The sequence below is a fragment of the Notechis scutatus genome, chromosome 6, assembly GCF_049901735.1.
Source record: "Notechis scutatus isolate UNSWTSFEM ecotype Mainland chromosome 6, rNotScu1.2, whole genome shotgun sequence".
Classification (NCBI taxonomy): Eukaryota; Metazoa; Chordata; class Lepidosauria; order Squamata; family Elapidae; genus Notechis; species Notechis scutatus.
In genome coordinates this window covers 20,257,714-20,277,666 of record NC_142014.1, presented here as the reverse complement: position 1 = coordinate 20,277,666, position 19,953 = coordinate 20,257,714, and the positions used below count along the sequence as shown (strand labels likewise).

Below are 19,953 nucleotides of genomic sequence, written 5' to 3'. Positions count from 1 at the left end.
GCTTTTAAAAAGAGTTAATCAAGGAAGCTGGAAATGGCTTGTAGAAAGTCTGTTTGTTAGAATCTCCCTTTTTCCCTGGTGAAAAGGGTTTTTTGCATATTCTTCTATCATTACCAAACCTGGTTAGGCCTGTTTGGGTGTAGTTTACACACTGTTTTTCCCCTACCTTTTCGTAACAATGCCGCTTTTACCCTCTCCCCCTTTTCTTTCTTTACTCTGATGATATCTATAATCTCTCTTCATAATCTTGCTACTGTTTATTGTAGGTCTGATGAAAGTGATTCTTCCCTGTCGGAAGTACACAGGTACTTTGTATTCCTTCTTTCCATCTTCTGGACTCTTCGTGTTACGCTTAACATTTTTACTTGCAGTTCTTGAATTAACTAACTAAACATTTTTGCATGATTTTTTTAAAAAAATCCCATGCTTCTCAAAACGTTCATATGTCTCTTGGATCATTTTTATTTATTTTTTCTGAAGCATTCTTATTCTGTTTGATTTTTAAAATATATATATATATCTAGCATGTGCACTAATTTCTCTTTGGAAATCATGTCCGAGTGGTGTGCCTGTTTTTACTTATGTCTTTCTCTCTCTAATCTTTTAATACACTCATGGCAAACATTCTCAATTTGTTTTGTTGAAATGACAGGCTATAATGAACTAGATAGGAAAGACATGTTTTCATTTTACATTCACATACATTCACAACAGTTCTTGAATCTTAAAGGTGCTATAAAAGCAGCTCATCTGTAAGGGAAATCTGTGCCATCAGAGTAAAGGAAATAAAAATTATCAATAATCACACGAGCATTTGTCAGTCTTAAACACACCTCCAACCAATTCTCAGTACAGGAGACTAGGATATAACTAAAAGTCGAAGAATTCCTGAATCAACATATTGCAAATTAGAACTTATTTATAAGAATTTTCTTCAACTGCCTGGTATTTAAATTGTGCTTTCATTTATATATGTACAGAATGAAGTAACAAGTAATATTTTTCAGGTAACAACACTGTCAGATACTTAGAACTGATTCTAATTGCTTCTTCATTCATTGTTACTGAGAGTGTCTATCTCATGGCACATAGACTTCTTCTATATATCTATTGCCCATTTGGACAAATTCTTGGCACATTTGATTCCTTTTTTGGAATGGAATGATTATCAGTTTAGCTTGTTTTTATTTTATTGGAAATTTCTGGTACAACATACAAGTTTTTTTCTTAAATAGTTTCTATCTTCCTTGCTTGCAACCCAACTTTTACTGACTGACTTCATTCTGTCTTTATTGCCTGTTTTCACTCTTCACTTTCTAGTTATCTTAAATATACATATATATGATATGCCTGCAAGTTTTTATTTATACATAAAGCACATATATTTGAAAGATATAAAGAGTCTGAACCATTTACTATTTAAACATCCAAATTTGTTAGAAATAGAAGACTCTTATTAACACTTAAGTTTTTTCTATGGTATTTATTGTCTTTTTCTTGATACAACAATTAGTTACATTCCTTAAGCAAATATAAAACTATACATGCTTCAATTATATTCCAGTCCTCTAATCAATAACTTATTATACATTAGCATCTTAATATATAAGATCTTTCAGGTCTGCTATAGATATATTCTGCAGAGTATAAGAATATTGACTTCTGTACTTCTTCACTTTATAATTTAGATTTCACGTCTTGAAAATGCACTATTCAATTGGCCCTGCTTTAATATAATCTCAGGGATAGTGATTTGCTGATCGATATGAGATAGAAATATGCATCTGATACATCATTAAACTTATTTTTTCCGCATCCAAATTTTAAATGTTGTCTCCTTGTTTACAGAGGTTTATAAACTTCTGATCCCCTGGAGCCAAATTTGATTACCTGGAAAAGTCCATGATATTTTCTTTTCTTAAATAAACAAATTTTATTAATTTTTTAAAGACAAACAAAACATAAGACATAGGAACATAAAACCTCCTTTCTAAAAGCTACTTATAGGTTTTAACAAAGCAAATGAAACATTATTTTGTACAGCATAGTTCCAAATTATCACATTTCCATTTAAGCACATATATATCTTTTCCAAATTTCTTGTTATTTCTCCCTTTACTTTTATTCAATTATATTTCTTTCTATCAAGGTTTTCTTAATTCTCAATCAAACATAAACACACAAAATACAAAACATAAAACTTCTTTTTGGAAAGTGGCTTAGCCCCGGGTTACATCTTTTTTACAGACCTAAATCAAATTCATGCTCACCTTATATACCATTACTTATCTTATTTACCATTCTATATTTTCTATATAACTTCTCCCCTCTTTTCACTCTCTTAATTATATTTTGTTTATTTCATCTTAATTTAAATCATTATACTTGTATCTTTTGTCCGTTCTTTTCCAATTATCTATTTATCTCTTCTCTTTAACAGAAAATTTCCCCTGTAATCACTGGTTGAAGTATGACGCCTTCTATCTTTCCCCTTAATTTAACACTTGAAATAATGCATAATTTCCATTCTGATTCTGCTTAGTACATTCTACATGTTACATTTTAAAATAGGAAAATGATAAATTTGTAATATAGTTAAATATATAATTTCCATTCTAATTCTGCTTAATACATTATTTAAAAAAAAATGAAGTGATAAATTTTATAATAACATTAAAACAATAGCAGATAGTTAAACATTTTACACATTCCCTTTAATATTTTATTACATATTGAAATCTATCATTAAGCATTTTAATATTTTAATATTTTGTTAGATCTTATAATATTCCAGTTTTCTATTTCAAATACAAATGCTACAATACTATTTTATGTACTTTGCAGAATCTTTTTTAAATTGTACTTTACCCTTTGTCTCTAAAAAAAATCTGCTTTTTTCCATCTTGTTTCAAGCCTTTGTGGATTTTTTTCCCTTTTTCCCTTCCTTTCTTATCCAATCTGGCCTTTTTACCCCCCCCCCCCATCTCCTAACCTCCGCCTTTTTAGCTTCCCCTCTCTGTTGTATTCCTCTTTTCTGTTGCTTTCTGACATTATATCGATTTTTCACCTTATTTTTCTCTTTCTTGGTTGTTTTTTTAACTCTTAAATTCTCTATTTTCCTTCCCCTCTTTTCTTTCTTAATTAAGATTTTTTGTCCATTAAAGTTGGCTTCTTCCTCTTCTTCTTCTTCTTCCTCCCAATCCTCTTGTTGTTGTATTTGCTGGTAGGTAGAAATCGCCATTTCTAAAAAATGGAAAACAGCTCCCAAAGAGCCCTTGCCTTCTTGTTCTTCTTCCTTTAATTTTTCAAATTCCATTTTTAATTCATCCACAGATAATGCCATTGTAAAAGCTTTTTCTTCTTCTTCTTCTTTTTTTTAAAAAAAACAACCCAAATGTTTTTAATCTTAGAATAGTTTCCAAAAGTCCCAAAATCATCAAGCAATCCAAACAGACACAAAATGTTTCATCTTTTTCCCTTTACACTTTCTCCTCCTGGGGCAGTATCAGTTACAAAGTCCCAAAATGTATTTTAAAGCCTTATTACAATTAATTTCTGGTCTTATAATCTTCAAGCGTCTCCTCCAACAAAGTCTTAGTATAAATTTTTTTTAGTCCTCTCCCTTCCCACTTATAACAAAGAGCTTTTAATTTTTACCTTCTATGTAAAAGCAGGTTTTTCAATGTCCGTTTGCTATCTCCGTAAGGAAGGAGAGTGAACTTTCCCTTTCAGCACTTTCATTCGCCGCTTTGACAGTCTCCTTTGGAAACAATATATCGTTCAAAGAGTCAGATTTCCAGGGTGTTTGGATATATCTTAATGTCCCGGTTTAGCCAAAAAACTTTCACTTTCAAACTCTTCCTCCTGCACAGTCTTAACCGGTTGAAGATTTCTTTGTGGTGGCCATTGCTGACCGCCGCTCCACCGCCTTAGGAAAAAGGAGTCTAGCCGGCTGGGGAAAGGGGTTGCGATATCCCCAAACCCCTGCCCGGATCTCCTCTGTCTTCCGTTACCTCTCCAGGGTAACGACAACCCCCAAATCCGATTGGATCGGGGGTACTTCAGCGGCGAGCGCAGCAGGGACCCGCAGAGTCGCGGATTCCTGCTGCCGCCGAAACCTTGCAACCGGAAGTTTCGAAGTCCGTGATATTTTCTTAGTGTCAGTGGAGAAGTGGTTTGCCATTGCCTTTTGAAATGTTTTTTCAGCTTTCTACACTAAACTAGAGCCCTGGGATTTCTTCACAATCTTTAATCCAAATACTAACCAAACTAAATGCTGCTTAATTTGTTACAAGGTCATGCAAGTGTAGATGTGTCACTCTGCTGAAAAAGGTTCTTTGATCCAGGAGCTCATAGAATAATTTTCTTCAAAACTCTCCTGCTGCATTTCCATTGCTGTTTTCTGGATTTCTGGATCAGAAGTTTGTAAGGCTATAGGAAGTTGAGAGAGATTTGTTCCAAGAACCTGCTGTCTGTAGGCTCAATGAAGAAAATTAAAATCTTTCATAAATTGTTTCGGAAATCATCCAAGGATCATTCAGGGACTTTGCAGATTATTTTGTTAGTATCATTACCAAATAGTAATATATGTGTGTACAATCATGAATAAAACTGTATGTATGAGAATATGCATACTCACACATACTATAAGCTATGATTAGGTAAAGGACACCATGAGAAAATTTGCCCTCTCCCCTTCATTTTTTTAATAATTCAAAAATGCTAGTAAATATTTTTTGGAATAATTTAATTTTCCTTAGCATAGAATATGGATTTGGATAAGTAAATAGACTGGTTATAGGAAACATGCTGCCCTGTTCGGTACAATTCAAACTCTGATTTGGCCATATTTTTTTTAATCTGTCTCTTAATGAAGCAACAGCGATTAACTAAGGACAGTAATTGGACCTGCCTATTGTGCTGGAAGATAGTATCTGTAAATATGTGTGTTCCTCAGAACCCTTTGGCCATGATCAAGCTAATCTTTTCCATTGCTGTTCTTTTGATCAACAAGCACAGGCTGGGGAAAATTCACTTGATCAAAGAACAAGTGTATGGCCTGTTATGTAACCACACCAGGTATAAATTCATAGATAGCAATAGCACTTAGACTTGTGTATCGCTTCACAGTGCTTTACAGCCCTCTCTAAGCAGAGTCAGCCTATTCCCCCCCCCCCTCCAAAAAAAAATATCTGGGTCCTCATTTTACCCATCTCAGAAGGATAGAAGGCTGAATCAATCCTGGGCCTGGTGAATTTCGAACTGCCAAATTGCAGGCAGCCGGCAATCAGCAGAAGTAGCCTGCAGTACTGCATTCTAACCACTGCGCCACCATGGCTCATATGCTTAATCTATATCTTCATGAAAGATTTCCACTAATGCAGGGCTAGGTGACTGGAAAAGTAAAATCTGATTAAAATGACCTGATACTATGACTAATATATGCTTCTTTTTCCCATTTAGAGGCATAATCAACCCAGTTTCTCCAAAATATGTCCGACCCTCCCCAGTTCAATGTATCTATATTGCTGAAGGTCATATGAAGGCTGTGCTTTGTGTTGATTCTACTGACGATCTTCTCTTCACTGGATCAAAAGGTTTGATGGGTTTCCGTGGTGTTTATGTAGCTTTCTGAAGTTTGCTTTCAGTATTGATGGGGTTACCAATGGGCCATGAAATGTTCTAAGAATAACAGGTTATGTTTTAAGCCTGTGTGAATCTGTTTATTACATTTTAATTGAAGATTGGAGAGTCAAACAAAAGAGGCACGCAAGTTTGCAATTCAAGATTCAAGAGCAAATGGATTCAAGTTGGAGCAATGTGAAATTTGACTGAGAAAAAATAGAGCTGCGGGATATACCATAATGAGGAAGCATCAAAAATATTTTTTGGGGGCAGGACAAGATAACACTAGCAATCGCAGGGATAATAAAACTTTTAGAGGACTGTATCTATAAACTGTACACCTTCAAGAGATTCACAACAATAATGGCAACATTATTAATAAGTAATAACGTTTTAACCAGTGGTGGGATTCTACCAGTTCTGTCCGACTCTGTAGAACCGGTAGCTCTGAAGAGCAGCAGACATAGAACCGGTTCTATGTCTGCTGCTGTTTTGGCCCACCTGGGCTCTTACCTGACCTTTATTTCCTGCTTTTTCAACCTCAGCTGCTTTGCACGGCACAACTGTGGTTAAAACAGCTGGAAAAAAAGTGCTTTTTCAACCGCTGCACACCTGCGCGTAGCGCTGCTCAGCTGTCCAGACAGCAAGCTGACGATTCACACGCGCGCGCAGTAATTAACAACATTGAAAGCTCCAAATTGCTTGCAAAAAGACTGCTTCAAATGGCTAATTCAAAAAGTGTCCTACTTCAATTTATTTATTTTTTCTCCAAAACTTGTGTAAAAAATTGTTTTTCATTTATTTATTTTCCTAAAGTGCCAGGCCTAGTGTAACATTCAATTATGGCCATTAACTTGCCATGATAGGTGGGTTTTGCTGCTACTGACCATCAGCTTTTTTAGAATGTCAAGATACAGATAATGCTTGGCTTACAACAGTTCATTTAGTGGCCATTCAAAGTTACAACATCACTGAAAAAAAGTGACTTATGGCCACATAAACGTTGGGCTCAATTGCAGTTGTAAGTTGAGGACTACCTGTAGTTAGTACAGCTGTTTTGCAAACTTGGCTGGCTATTCTTAGAGAAGGCTCACTATACCAGGCCAAGGAAGGAACCTTGGAGAAACCTGAATTCTGAAGTGATTATCTTGGTCTGATTTTTTTACATCTCAAAAATCTGGCATTTTAACAGTGTATAGATTTTCTGGGGGGACACGGTGCCTCAGTGGCTAAGACACTGAGCTTGTTGATCAGAAAGGTTGGCAGTTCGGCGGTTCGAATCCCTAGTGCCGTGTAATGGAGTGAGCTCCCGTTACTTGTCCCAGCTTCTGCCAACCTACCAGTTCGGAAGCATGTAAAAATGCAAGTAGGAAAATAGGGACCCCTTTGGTGGGAAGGTAACAGCGTTCCGTGCTTTTAGTCATGCCAGCCACATGACCACAGAGACGTCTTCGGACAGTGCTAGCTCTTTGGCTTTGTAACGGAGATAAGCACCGTCCCCTAGAGCCGGAAACAACTAGCACATATGTGCGAGGGGAACGTTTACCTTTTACAGATTTTCTATATCCACTAAAACCCACTTCTGATAAAAGGTGCATCATTCAGCCGAGTACTTTCCTAGTTACTATATGCTTTCTGGAGAGCTTGAAAAGAATCGCCTGCATTTCAGATCCCCAGGCTTCTTATGTGCAGATGTAATATGCCAATTTTAAGAAGTCACTCACACTTCTTTTTATTTCTATTAATATTAGAAGTATTTTGTCAACAAATTAATCAATGAATCGACCTTTTCATTTGACTGTATTTTATTACAACTGCTAAATTACCTCAGAGCTCCTTGGAAAACTAACTAGAATAAATGATTGCTTCTGGTAGAATAGTTTGGATGTGATCCCTACGACACGATGTTTTGCTGGAAATGTTGCTTTTCCCTATCAGTTATTTACAAGCATTTGTGGATTTTTGTTATTTGGTACCATCCTTTTCTGTAAGGGCACTCCTTTTAGCGAGATTCTTACAAAGCAAGTCTGTATTCCATATGTTATAACTTATTGTTAAATTATTGTAGCGTGGTGCACATGAAATTCTTTTTGAAATAAATTGAAACTTCAGTTGCTATAAAATATAATTATAGGATGTTACAATTAAAAAAATCCTTTTGACATCTAGCCAAATATTTTTTAAGTATCCTACTTTTTGTTTTAAGTATCCTACTTTCCGTTTTTTAAAATGAAAATATTATTGTCTGCTCTCAATTTTAATGTTTCTTACATAAAATTTTTGCCACTTAATGTGTTTGTTCCTTTGCTAGTGTTAATTGACCCTTTGAATAACTTTTAAAGATAATTGTTAAACATTGATTTGTATCTTATACCAATATTTACATAATTTCTGAAAATATGAAGCAACAAGCTGAAGGTATTGTGCAAAATAATCTAATGTGTTTTATTTGTTGTAATTTTTTTCTTCTTTAGATCGCACCTGTAAAGTATGGAATTTGGTTACTGGACAGGAAATCATGTCTCTGAGTGGTCATCCTAACAATGTTGTATCTGTAAAATACTGTAATTATACTAGTTTGGTGTTCACAGTCTCAACATCTTATATTAAGGTGTGGGACATCCGCGATTCTGCTAAATGTATCCGAACTCTAACGTAAGTTGAGACTCTAAAAAACAAAAATGTAATCTTACAATATTAATAGTTTTTGGAGTAAATGCCAAGACAATTATAATTATGCAGAATACACAGGCTCAAAAAAGTTTTGTTTTCTTTAACTTTTGGGTAAATCTCACTAAGCTGGCAAATTACTTGTAAGGTATATGCAGTCTGAGATAAAATAAAGCCCCCGATGCAGTCTGAGAAAACAAAATCAAACTTTTTCTGGCAAGGAGCTCTAAATTAAACACTGTAAACAAGGGTGACACATTAATTTAAGTTGTAAAAAGAGAAGCATGTAATTTATCTTCTGATTTTCCTTATACTGCATCACCCTCTGATTCCAAGTACATTTTGAAAGTCTTCTCAAAGCCAAGGCAGCTGGTCTTGACTCTGCCCGAAGCATTTCTCATCTTTTTAACAAGAGAGTTCAGGTTATCACAGATCATGGAGGAAACCACTAAATTAGGCCTCTTCTATCTCAAAAGGGGACACGGTGGCTCAGTGGCTACGTCGCTGAGATTGTCAATCAGAAAGGTCGGCAGTTCGGCAGTTCGAATTCCTAGCGTCATGTAATGGAGTGAGCTCCCGTTACTTGTCCCAGCTTCTGCCAACCTAGCAGTTTGAAAGCATGTAAAAATGCAAGTAGAAAAATAGGGACCCCTTTGGTGGGAAGATAACAGCGTTCCGAGCACTTTCGGCGTTTAATCATGCCAGCCACATGACCACGGAGACATCTTCGGATAGTGCTGGCTCTTTGGCTTTGTAATGGAGAGAAGCACCGCCCCCTAAAGCTGGAAACGACTAGCATGTATGTGCGAGGGGATCCTTTACCTTTACATATGTATCAAAGGGAAGAGAGAATCAATTCACATTAAATTGGGTCTTAATGTCTGCCTGATTAGAACACTCAATGTTAACAAGATGTGTGATAAATATACATTATTTTTTGTATTTTTTAATCAAATGTATATAGCTGCCTTCTCATTGGTGTATTAGGTGGCATGCAGTAAAAGAAACAAAACAAATCTTAAATAACCTTTAAAACAATATAAAATATAAATAAGATCATGGGAGAATGCATCCAAATCTCACATAGAATGCAACCATCTTGTGGACTAGTTGCATTATTATTTTCATTATTGCTTGTATGCTTTCCAGAGTCACTTTTAGTGAGATGGGCAGCTACATAAATATGTTAAATAAATAAATAAATTGGAAGCTTTCCATTTAAAATGGTGTCTATCACCCCATTGTTTTATTGTGTTCAACAATGGACAGATGACATTAGTACTCATTTAAAAAAAAAATCTAATCCAATCTTGTCTTGTTTTGTTCTTTTCCCTTACAAAATGAAGATCTTCAGGCCAGGCAATGCCAGGGGATGTTTGCTCTGGAAATACCAATAGAACAGTTACAATTCCAGCTGGTGAGAACCAGATAAATCAGATTGCCTTAAATCCAACAGGCACTTTTCTATATGCAGCTGCAGGAAACGTGGTCAGAATGTGGGACCTAAAGAGGTAACATTTCCAAATTATTTACTGACCACGCTAGAGCATTGCGATTTTTGGTGCCCAAATGAATTGGTAGTTGTAATCTGCATTAGATTTCTTCAGTTTGGAAGCTAGCAAGGACTTGTCACTATCAGGATTCATTAAATATTTGTAGTGGATACCCTGATACATCATCATTTCTTCCCATGGCTCAAGCATTGAATTGCAAATGCAATTGCAATGTATGACTTTGGTGATTATGGTGACAATGTATGAGTACGTTTAACTGCCCACTCGGGAGTTACCAATTCAATGTTACGTCTTTTGGGCTCCAGCTGTCTTTATGCAGCTGATAAACGGAATTCTACACGAGCATTTGTATCAAGGAGTGTTAGTCTACCTTGATGATATCTTAATATATTCGGACACTATGGAAGAACACATACAGTTGGTAAGACAAGTATTGAAAAAGTTACTGTCTGCACGATTGCTATATGTGAGAATATGTTTGTCCTTTATATTTCTTTACAAAGGGAAAGCTTTGTCCCTTTTGCTTTTCAAAGGGAAAAATTCAAAGCCAAGAAAGATGCATATTCTAATAAAATTATGTAAAAAAATAAAATATTTAAATTTGTTTTAGAAAGACAAATCAGTTTCCATATTTTTCACATGAATAAAGGACAGAAGTGAGTTTTCAAAAAATAAATCAAAGGAACAATTAACTTTCTGATGTAAAGTACAGTCCTTTAAAGTAAAGTTTGTGTAGTCACTGTATATATGAGTAGAACGCTTGATTTTCCTCCCAAAACCACCAGTCCTTCATAGTGATACTCAAAAAGTATCTGCTGAGGTGCAGGCTGAGTCTACCAGCTCTACCTTTACCTCCAAGTAAACATATTGAATTAAATTTACCAGCTATTTTTGTGGAAATATCTTTGGTGTCTGCAGATACCCAGGAGAAGGCCAGGAACGCCTCAGGGCAGGCAGAGAGAAGTGTACAGCTGTGGCTGACTCATATCTTCAACAAATACTATAGATCCAGACGGATGTTACACTTGTTCGATGATTTGCACCGCCCTAATATTAGTATAGTTTTGAAAAAAAAGTAGTTGAGGTGATTGGTTTGCTTTTGAAATAATTAAGTTATTTTATGTCTCTGAAGTTTTATCTTTTGCTGTTATTCTAGATTTCAGTCTACAGGAAAACTAACTGGTCACTTGGGCCCAGTTATGTGTCTCACAGTAGATCGTATTTCTAATGGACAAGATCTCATCATTACTGGCTCCAAGGACCATTATATAAAGGTAAAAAAAAACCTTGTGTATTTTTTAAAAATAATCGTATGAAAGTAAACTTCAAGAATGAACTTCCTCTGTTTCTCTCCTTACAAGATTTGGAGAGGCACTTCAATCCTGTATGGAAACTAGTTAAACATCAGTTTATGGAATTCAGTGGAGTAGAGTGCATTATATCTGTCTTACAGTTGATAGGCTGGTCAGGCTGACATTTTTGGAGCACATTTATGAATGGACAGGAGGAATTCCCTATTTGAATTGAAAAATCTTCAGACAGATTCTCTCATTCATTTATTCTTCAAATTTATATACCAACCCATTTTGGATATATATTCTTCCTGGGTGCCTCCAGATAATATTTCCTGGTTGATAGATGTCTAAAACTGTTCAACTTTTCATGGTTTTTTTTTTTTTTTTGGGGGGGATATGTTTGAAAGTAAAATAGTTTGGCGTTATTTGTTTTTAATGAAAATGACCTTTTCTGTCCACATTTTCAGATATAAAGACCCTTAAATTCATAGCCTTATGCCTGGATAAATATGTATAAGATTCCAATCCCAATCCTCAATAAATGTTGCTACTTAGAAATATTTTAAAATGTTAACCACTGACATGGTTAGTATATGGGCAAGTACTAGTTAAACCATGTTTTAATTTTTGAATAGAATACTGCTGCTCAGTTGGTTAATTATTGTTACTCTGTTGCTCATTTGATTATTGATAGAATCAGAAATGCTTAAAGTCTTTGAGATACAGTGGTAGTGAAATAATTTTGTAATAAGACTTTGAAAAATAATTTCAGTTTTTTGGTGCAGAGAGAATGTAAATAATATAAATTAGGCATTTGTGATTGCTGACTGCCCATGTTATTTAAAATCGCAAAGATTTAAAATCAATTAATAATTTCTAAATGCACCTCCATTGGAGGACTATTGTATATTCATTAAGAGCAGTGGATGTATTTCCTCATACATATTTTCTTAATTGCTAACCAAAACAATTCTGAAGATATAGTGTATTCTCCCATTCCAGATGTTCGATATAACTGAAGGAGCTCTTGGAACTGTAAGCCCTACACACAACTTTGAACCTCCTCATTATGATGGCATTGAAGCGCTTACTATTATGGGTGACAACCTTTTTAGTGGATCCAGAGATAATGGAATTAAAAAATGGGACTTGGCTCAAAAAGACCTAATTCAGGTAATGCTAAAACACAAAAGGCATTAAGATGTAAGAACTGTTGTCACAATTGTCATTAGAAAAATTATAACTAAAAGCCAACGTGGGTTTGTCAAAAACCAATCATGCTGGACACACCTTATTGCATTCTGTGACAAAGTAACCTCATTAGTAGTTCGGGTATGGCTATACTTAGACTTTAGTAAGGCATTTGACAAAGTAGATCACTTATTTCTTGGTAAGAGTGTGGGATAGACAGTGTGGGATAGACAGTACTATCCACCACACCATTATTGGCTGACCAATCTCATTCAATATGTAGCCCTCAGGAGAACCACCTCTACATATATGGAGGAAGCGTGCAGTTGGGTAGCCCAAGGTTCATAAATGATCTAGATAAGGGGATAGAAGAGAAATTCATCCAATTTGCAGACAACACCAACTTGGGGGGAATAGCTAACAATTTAAAAGATAGGCTCAAGATTCAGAAGGACCTTGATAGACTTGAACACTGGGCCATATATCCAACAAAATGATGAAATTAGGTCCTGTACTTAAATACCAAATCCAAAGGTATAGAAAAGGTGGTATCTGGCTCAACAGCAGTAATGGGTGAGGGATCTAGATGCCCTAGTGGACAACCACTTAAATATGAGCCAGCAGCGTGCTGAAGTTGCCAAAACGAATGCAATCGGCAGAAGGATAATAACAAGATCACACGAAAGTGTTAATATCACTTGCCAGTTAGCACTGGTAAGACCACATTTGCAATTCTGCATCATTCAAAGTTGCAATGGCACTGAAAAAAGTGACTTGCAACTGGCCCTTGGCATTTACAATAGCTGTAGCATTCCCTAGTCATGTGATAAGAATTTGGGCACATGGTAACCGACCTGTGTTTGCAACAGTTGAAGCATCGCCTTATCACCATTTATGACCTTCCCAGTCATCCTCTGACAGGCAAGGTCAACAGAAAAACCAGATTCTCTTAATGATGACATGATTCACTTAACTGTGGTGATTCTCATACCAACTATGGCAAAAAGGGTCATAAAATTGTGCACAACTTACTTAACAGCTGCCTTGTTTGATGACAGAAGATGAAGTCTCAGTTATGGTCATACGTTGAGGACTAAATGTAATAGAATGCACACCATTATCTTCCAGTTCATATTTTCACTAGTTACAGGTGCTGACATTTTTCTGCCTTGTGATTTTTCTTCTCAGCAAGTTCCCAATGCTCACAAGGACTGGGTTTGCGCTCTTGGTGTCGTTCCTGATTCCTCTGTGCTATTGAGCGGCTGCCGAGGAGGCATTCTGAAGCTCTGGAGTGGAGACACATTTGCCCCAATCACTGAACTGAAAGGACATGATAGTCCCATTAATGCCATCTGCTCCAATCCCAGCCACATTTTTACTGCATCCGAGTGAGTTATTTTTTTTATGTTTTGTAGTTATACGGATAGACCTCAACTTAAGCTAATTCATTCAGCAACTGTTCAAATGGGTGGTGTGGTGGCCTAGAGGGGAAGCTCTCGCCTCACAATCAGGAGGCTGTGAGTTTGATCCTAGGTAGAGGCAGATAGTTCTCTCTCTGGGAAGAATGAGAATATATCTGCTGAACAAAACTCCGCATTGGCAACCAGGAAGGGCATCTGGCCATTAAAACAACCTGCTAGCTCCATTCAGTTTCCCAGACTCTACCATGCAAGGGGATTATGGGGTCGTTAAGATGATTCAGCAACTGTTCAAAGGGTTGAATGAATGGTGGTTATGACTTGTGCTAGCATCCTCGTAGTTCCAGGATTGTGATCTGGGCGCTTGGCAACCCAGTTGCACTTAATGACTGGTTGCAAAGCACCCCAAATACCCCTGATTGCCATTTGCAACCTTCCCTTTTATCTTCCCCAGAAAGTCAGTGGGGAAGACAGCCAGGGAGATTGCAAATGGCGGAGATAAGTCTCTCACATCTGTGCACTCTGCCCAGCTACGCTATTAGCACCAGCCGTTATGCGCACACCCATGCACCCTTTCCAACCCCTGCCTGTCGTGCACCTTTATACACCCTTCCACCTCCCTGCACCCTCCTGGTTCCTCTCACTTCCTTCCTCACTCTTTTACATGTTTTACGTGCCTACTAGCTTAGGGCCTGCAGCTTCCTACCAGCTGACTTAGATTGTGGGAAGCTGGCTTGAAGTTGCCTCACCTAGCAACCATGGGGTTCAGTGATGGAAACTCAGATCAAAGGGATGGCGAGGGCCTTCAGAATCACATCAATTAGCAGTGGAAATCGTAGTCCCAATTATAGTTGTAAGTTGAGAACTACCTATACTTTATTTCTGGAATAAATTTAGGGCATTATCATTCAGTTGAAGCATGGGCTTTTTTTTAACAATACATGTTTAACAAAGAAATAAAATAATAAACATAATAAATTGCCCAGGATTCTGATTATATAGAATTCTTTATTGGCCAAGTTTGATTGGACACACAAGGAATTTATCTTGGTGCAAATGCTCTCAGTATACATAAAAAGAAAAGATACATTCGTCAAGAGTCAAGAATCATCAGGTACCATACTTAATGATAGTCATAGGGTACAATAAGCAATCAAATCATACTAGGAAACAGGCAATATAAATCGTAAGGATACAAGCAACAAATTTACAGTCATACAGTCACAAGTGGGAGGGGATGGGTGATAAGGAGTGATGAGAACATTCATAGTAATAGTAGTGCAGACTTTGTAAATAGTTGGACAGTGTTGAGGGAATTATTTGTTTAGCAGAGTGATGGCGTTTGGGAAAAAACTGTTCTTGCTTCTAGTTGTTCTGATGTGCAGTGTTCTCTACAGCGTTGTTTTGAGGGTAGGAGTTGAAATAGTTTATGTCCAGGATGTGAGGGGTCTGTAAATATTTTCACAGCCCTCTTACACTTCTCTATGAATGACGATACAGATAATTGTACAAAATATAAACATACTTACTCATTATGGGTCTTACAGCTTTTGAATAAATCCAACATTTAGAATTTTATTTGTCTGCGTATTTGATGTCCCTCTAATATGGGTTTAATAGTCCCACACTTTTGGAAAACAAACCCTGGAGGCCAAAACAGTATTAACTCCCATTTGTGCCCATTTATAAGTTGACACTTGCCGAGATGGTTCCTTCTGTTTGAAAAACCATCTCCCGAAGGAAAGTTATTCCAGTGGAGGAGACTTAACTGCTGTGCTGTATGAGTATTTACTTTATAAAGAACAGGAATGTCTTTCAATCAGAGGTCAACTTAATTGAGCATTTAATTAATGTTTCTTTTTCATTCCCTTTAAATGTTAATAATGTTTTACAGTGATCGAACTGTGAAAATCTGGAAAGTTCCCAGCAGTCTAGATGGACAGGTCTCTGATCCAGGTGATACAACTGAAGATATTGTCAGTAACTGAACAAGAGTTGCACTGCTAAACTTCTCAACCTCTGATGATAAGCTTTGCTCTCACTGAAGTTGCTCTGCATTTATAGGCAAATGGTAATTACCTGAAAGGATTGTTAATTGTTCCACTGTTAGGCATTTGTATTCTGCTAAATACCGCTGCCCTTAAGAGCTGCCTTATGTATACCGCGTTCAAACTGTTGGTTTTATATATCTTTGTCTGGGTTTGTGTGACTGCTTGTTCTAACCTATCATAGCTTAATTCGTGTGTGTGTGTATAAATAAGACTTAGCAAAATCAAACTGGATATCTGTGATCTTGAATGATGGTCTGAAAACTGTAATCTAGAATGTGAAGTTGCCCTACGTACCTCACATTGACCCTTCTGTGGAATGAAACTTCACAGTTATCCAAAATATACCGGTGTATTTTATCTCATTTTCCAAAGCCTTTAACAGAAGAGAATAGAGGGGTCCTAATACATTTACTTGAATTTTGCTGCTGTATGAAATATTAAGACTGGAGTGTCAATAAACTGGAAGAGATTACTGCTCCTGACACGGTTACTGTTTCCAAACGGAAGGCTCCTGACATTATAAATAAAAAGAAATCGGGCAACTAATAAATCTTTCTTAACTTCATTTTCCGTTAAAAGAAAAAAAAATGGCAGTCATCATGGGGAAATGTGGGATGACTGGAAATAGAAAATCAAGGAATCCAAATATCTCAATTTCATCTGGGCAAATTATTGAGGCAGGAGAGTTGCACATTAAAACCCTGGAAGCATCCTATAATCTGCTAATAATGAATGTTACGTAACCCTATACTTTCATTGACCAAAGTAGTGCAGCTTATTGAGCACTCCTTGCTCAGGACTAAAAACTAAAATGCTGTCGAATTAACATTTTGTTAGGGCTTTGGCCTACCACAGTATTCATAGAGAAAGACCTTGTTTTGTTTTCCCATATGGAGTGATTTTAATCTCATGTTCTTAAAGGTTTCCTTTCTTTTAATCTAATTTGATATGCTGCTATAAATACATTTTAAATATGTCTGTGAACCTTGAAAAACATACTTAGGAGAATTGCAATAACGGTATCAAGAAAGACTGTAAATATGTGAGTTATAAAGAGAGAGACTGGGTTCCTGGGTGAATTTTAAAAATGTTGCAGTGCGTGCAGGTTGGAAGATATGTATAATTTATCCAAATGTTCAGGATTTAATTTGTAAATTCAGCTATTTTTAAAAGTTTAGAATAATTTTCAAGAAAAACGTTTTACTGTTTTATTGGGTATAATGATGGAGAAGATGAGCTTATAAATGTATAGCTTGAGGTAGTCCATTGCTTAAATTAAAAAAAAAACACTACATAACTGAATGCACACTATTTGTCATTGGTTTTTGTTTATTCTATTCTCTTCCTCCCCCTGCCAAAGAGATACTTTTATATACAAGTGGTGGTCAACTTAAAACAGTTTGTTTAGTCACCATTCAAAATTACAATGGCATTAAAAGAAATGTGACTTATGACCGTTTTTCACACTTACAACTGTCAAGCATCCCCATGATAATTTGATCAAAATTCAGATTGCTGGCAACTGGTTCATATTTATGACCTTTATTGTGTCTCAGTCTCATGTTATCCCCTTTTGCAGCCTTCTGACAAGCCAAGACAATCAGGAGGCCAGATTCACTTAACAACCAGGTTACTAACTTATCAGCTGCAGTGATTCACTTAACAAATGGGGCAAGGTCATAAAATTTTGGTTCAATTTCAAAAAGAAAAAAAAAACACCAATGCAGCTTATTGACTACCAGTGGGCTGGAAAAGAGCTAATGTGATTCCAATCTTCAAAAGTGGGGTGGAATGAATCCTGGAAACTACAGACCGATCAATTTCATTTCAATGCCTAAGAAGTTCCTGGAAAAGATAATTAAGCAATGGATCTGCGAACATCTAGAAACAAGCAAAGCTAATATTAGAAGCCAACAAGGATGTGTCAAAAACAGATTCTGCCAGGCAAACCTTAGGGCATTCTTTGACCAAGTGACTAAATTAGTGGATCAGGAAAATACAGTGGAAATAAACTACTTAGATTTCGGTAAGGCATTTGACAAAGTAAATCAGAGCTACTTCTTGTAGGATAGACAGCATCACCATCAGATGGATTTATAACTGGCTGACCAATCATACTCAATGTTTAATCTTCAATGGAACTACATCTACATGGAGGGAAGCATGCAGTTGGGTACCTCAAGGTTCTGTCTTGGGCCTGGTACTTTTTAACACCTTCATAGATGATTTAGATGAGGGAATAGAAGGGGAATTCATCAAATTTGCAAATGACTCCAAACGGGGGGATAGCCAACACTTGAAAATAAATAAGCTCAAGATCCAGAAGGTCCTTGAGAGATCTGAACACTGGGCCCTATCCAGCAAAATGCAATTCAGTAATGAGAAAAGTAAGGTTTTACACTTCAGCAAGCAAAAAAAAAAAGCACAAATATACAATAGGTGGTACCTAGCTTAACATCAGTAACTAAGAGATCTTGGAGTCTGCTTGAATATGAGCCTGCCATTCATTCAACCACTTAAGAATGAGCCAGCCATATTGGTTAAGACCACATTCGGAATACTGTGTCCAGTTTTGGTCACCATGATATAAAAAAGGTGTTGAAACTCTAGAAAGTGCAGAGAAGAGCAATAAAGGTGATTAGGGGACTGGAAGGTGAAGCATGTGATGAATGGTTAGAAGAGCTATATAGGTCTAGTCTAATGAAGAGAAGGAGTAATAGTGACCCGATGGCAATCTTCCAATATTTGAAGAGTGTCACAGAGAATAAGGGCAGAGGAGGCAGTAAAAGATGTAAGTTTTTAAAGAGAGGTTCAACCTAGAACTAAGAAATTTACTGTCATTGAGAATTAATTTTCCCCATTTAAATTTTATTTAGTTTTCAAAATTTAAAAACATGAAATAAAACTTTATACATCATTATATCAACATCTTTTACATTTCCTGATCTTTCTATCTATACATTTCTTTCATTATACAATTTCAACTTAATATATAAATAAATATAGATAGATATGAATATAGATATAAGTATTTACATAGTTTCTTATTCTTTACCTAATTGCCATTTTGATTTCTTTTTATTCTTAAACCATTCATACCAGGAATCCCAGACATTATAATATATCAACTTTTCTTTGTCTCTTAATTTCATTGTTAGTCTGTCCATCTCTGCACAGTCTAAAATGTCAATGAGAATTAATCAGTGGAACAGCTTGCATCCAGAAGTTGAGGATGCTGCAACACTGCAGGTTTTTAAGAAAAGATTGGACAGCCATTTGTCCATGATGATATAGGTTCTCCTGCTTGAGCAGGGGTTGGACTAGAAGACCTCAATAGGTCCCTTCCAACTCTGTTATTCTGTATTCTACCTTAGATAGCAAAGTATCCTGGTCTGGATTTGAACTATTATTAGTGAGGTGAATTAAGATGAAGAATCTGATTATCATAAAATTGGACAATCGAAAATAAAAAAACCCAAATATAAAGACAGGAACTGATGCTAAACGTTTGAAGATAACTCAGATCATTGGTGCAATGCTTCTGGAAAAATGTAACGACATTCAAAAATAAGTTCTAATTAGCAAAAGCTTTTTTGCAGGTTATTGCAGTATGATATGAGTCATAGAACTGAGAATGTAATTCAGCAAAATTGCAGACCTCAAGCAGCGAAAAATACAAATAATATCTGAAATTAAAAGAAGGTGAAATGTGAAAGGATTACCCACAAAGAATGTCTATGTTTTGAATCAGAAACATCAAAGGGCACTGAGTTAGTTTTATCAAAGAAATTAAGAATGTTCAGTCTGCTATCTGAGGAAGAAACAAAGGAGGGAAGGAAGGAAGGAAGATAAATAGATCTTGGTATCATAATTCCATATGCATGTTTGCACTAACTTTATGATTATGCACAAAAATCAGGATTCTGCTTGACTGCAGGGAGGATATTTGGCAAATAGTAAACCTCATTTGCCATTCTGACTGAGAATTCAGTGGCCTTGAGAACAAATCATACACATAAATTGGTAAATTGCATATACTGTATTAGGTGTAACATACTAGAAGTATGTATTTTGTAAAGCAAACCTAGTTGTGTAAATATCAAAGAAAAAGCATCCAGGCTTCTGGTCTGTGGTTTGTGTTAGGGTTTGAGGATTAACCCCTAGCAGAGTATTGCAGCAGTAGTCAAGC

The 19,953-nt window shown here is 36.2% G+C and overlaps 1 protein-coding gene across 14 annotated transcripts in view; it reads left to right on the top strand.

Moving 5' to 3' along the window:
- The window catches only part of KIF21A (kinesin family member 21A), a 94,342-nt gene extending 77,272 nt beyond the window's left edge, over positions 1-17,070 (top strand). For 8 of the 14 annotated variants that reach the window (XM_087969450.1, XM_026677635.2, XM_026677637.2 and 5 more), the window contains 7 exons: positions 5,464-5,597; positions 8,100-8,280; positions 9,642-9,806; positions 10,966-11,083; positions 12,107-12,277; positions 13,484-13,683; positions 15,608-17,070. In XM_087969450.1, coding sequence (XP_087825576.1) covers positions 5,464-5,597; positions 8,100-8,280; positions 9,642-9,806; positions 10,966-11,083; positions 12,107-12,277; positions 13,484-13,683; positions 15,608-15,701 — 1,063 coding nt within the window. In that variant the 3' untranslated portion in view covers positions 15,702-17,070. Of the gene's footprint in view, positions 1-266; positions 306-5,463; positions 5,598-8,099; positions 8,281-9,641; positions 9,807-10,965; positions 11,084-12,106; positions 12,278-13,483; positions 13,684-15,607 lie in introns of all 14 variants that reach the window. The other 6 variants (XM_026677633.2, XM_087969443.1, XM_087969447.1 and 3 more) reach the window with 1 other exon arrangement.
- Positions 17,071-19,953: the final 2,883 nt, after the last annotated feature.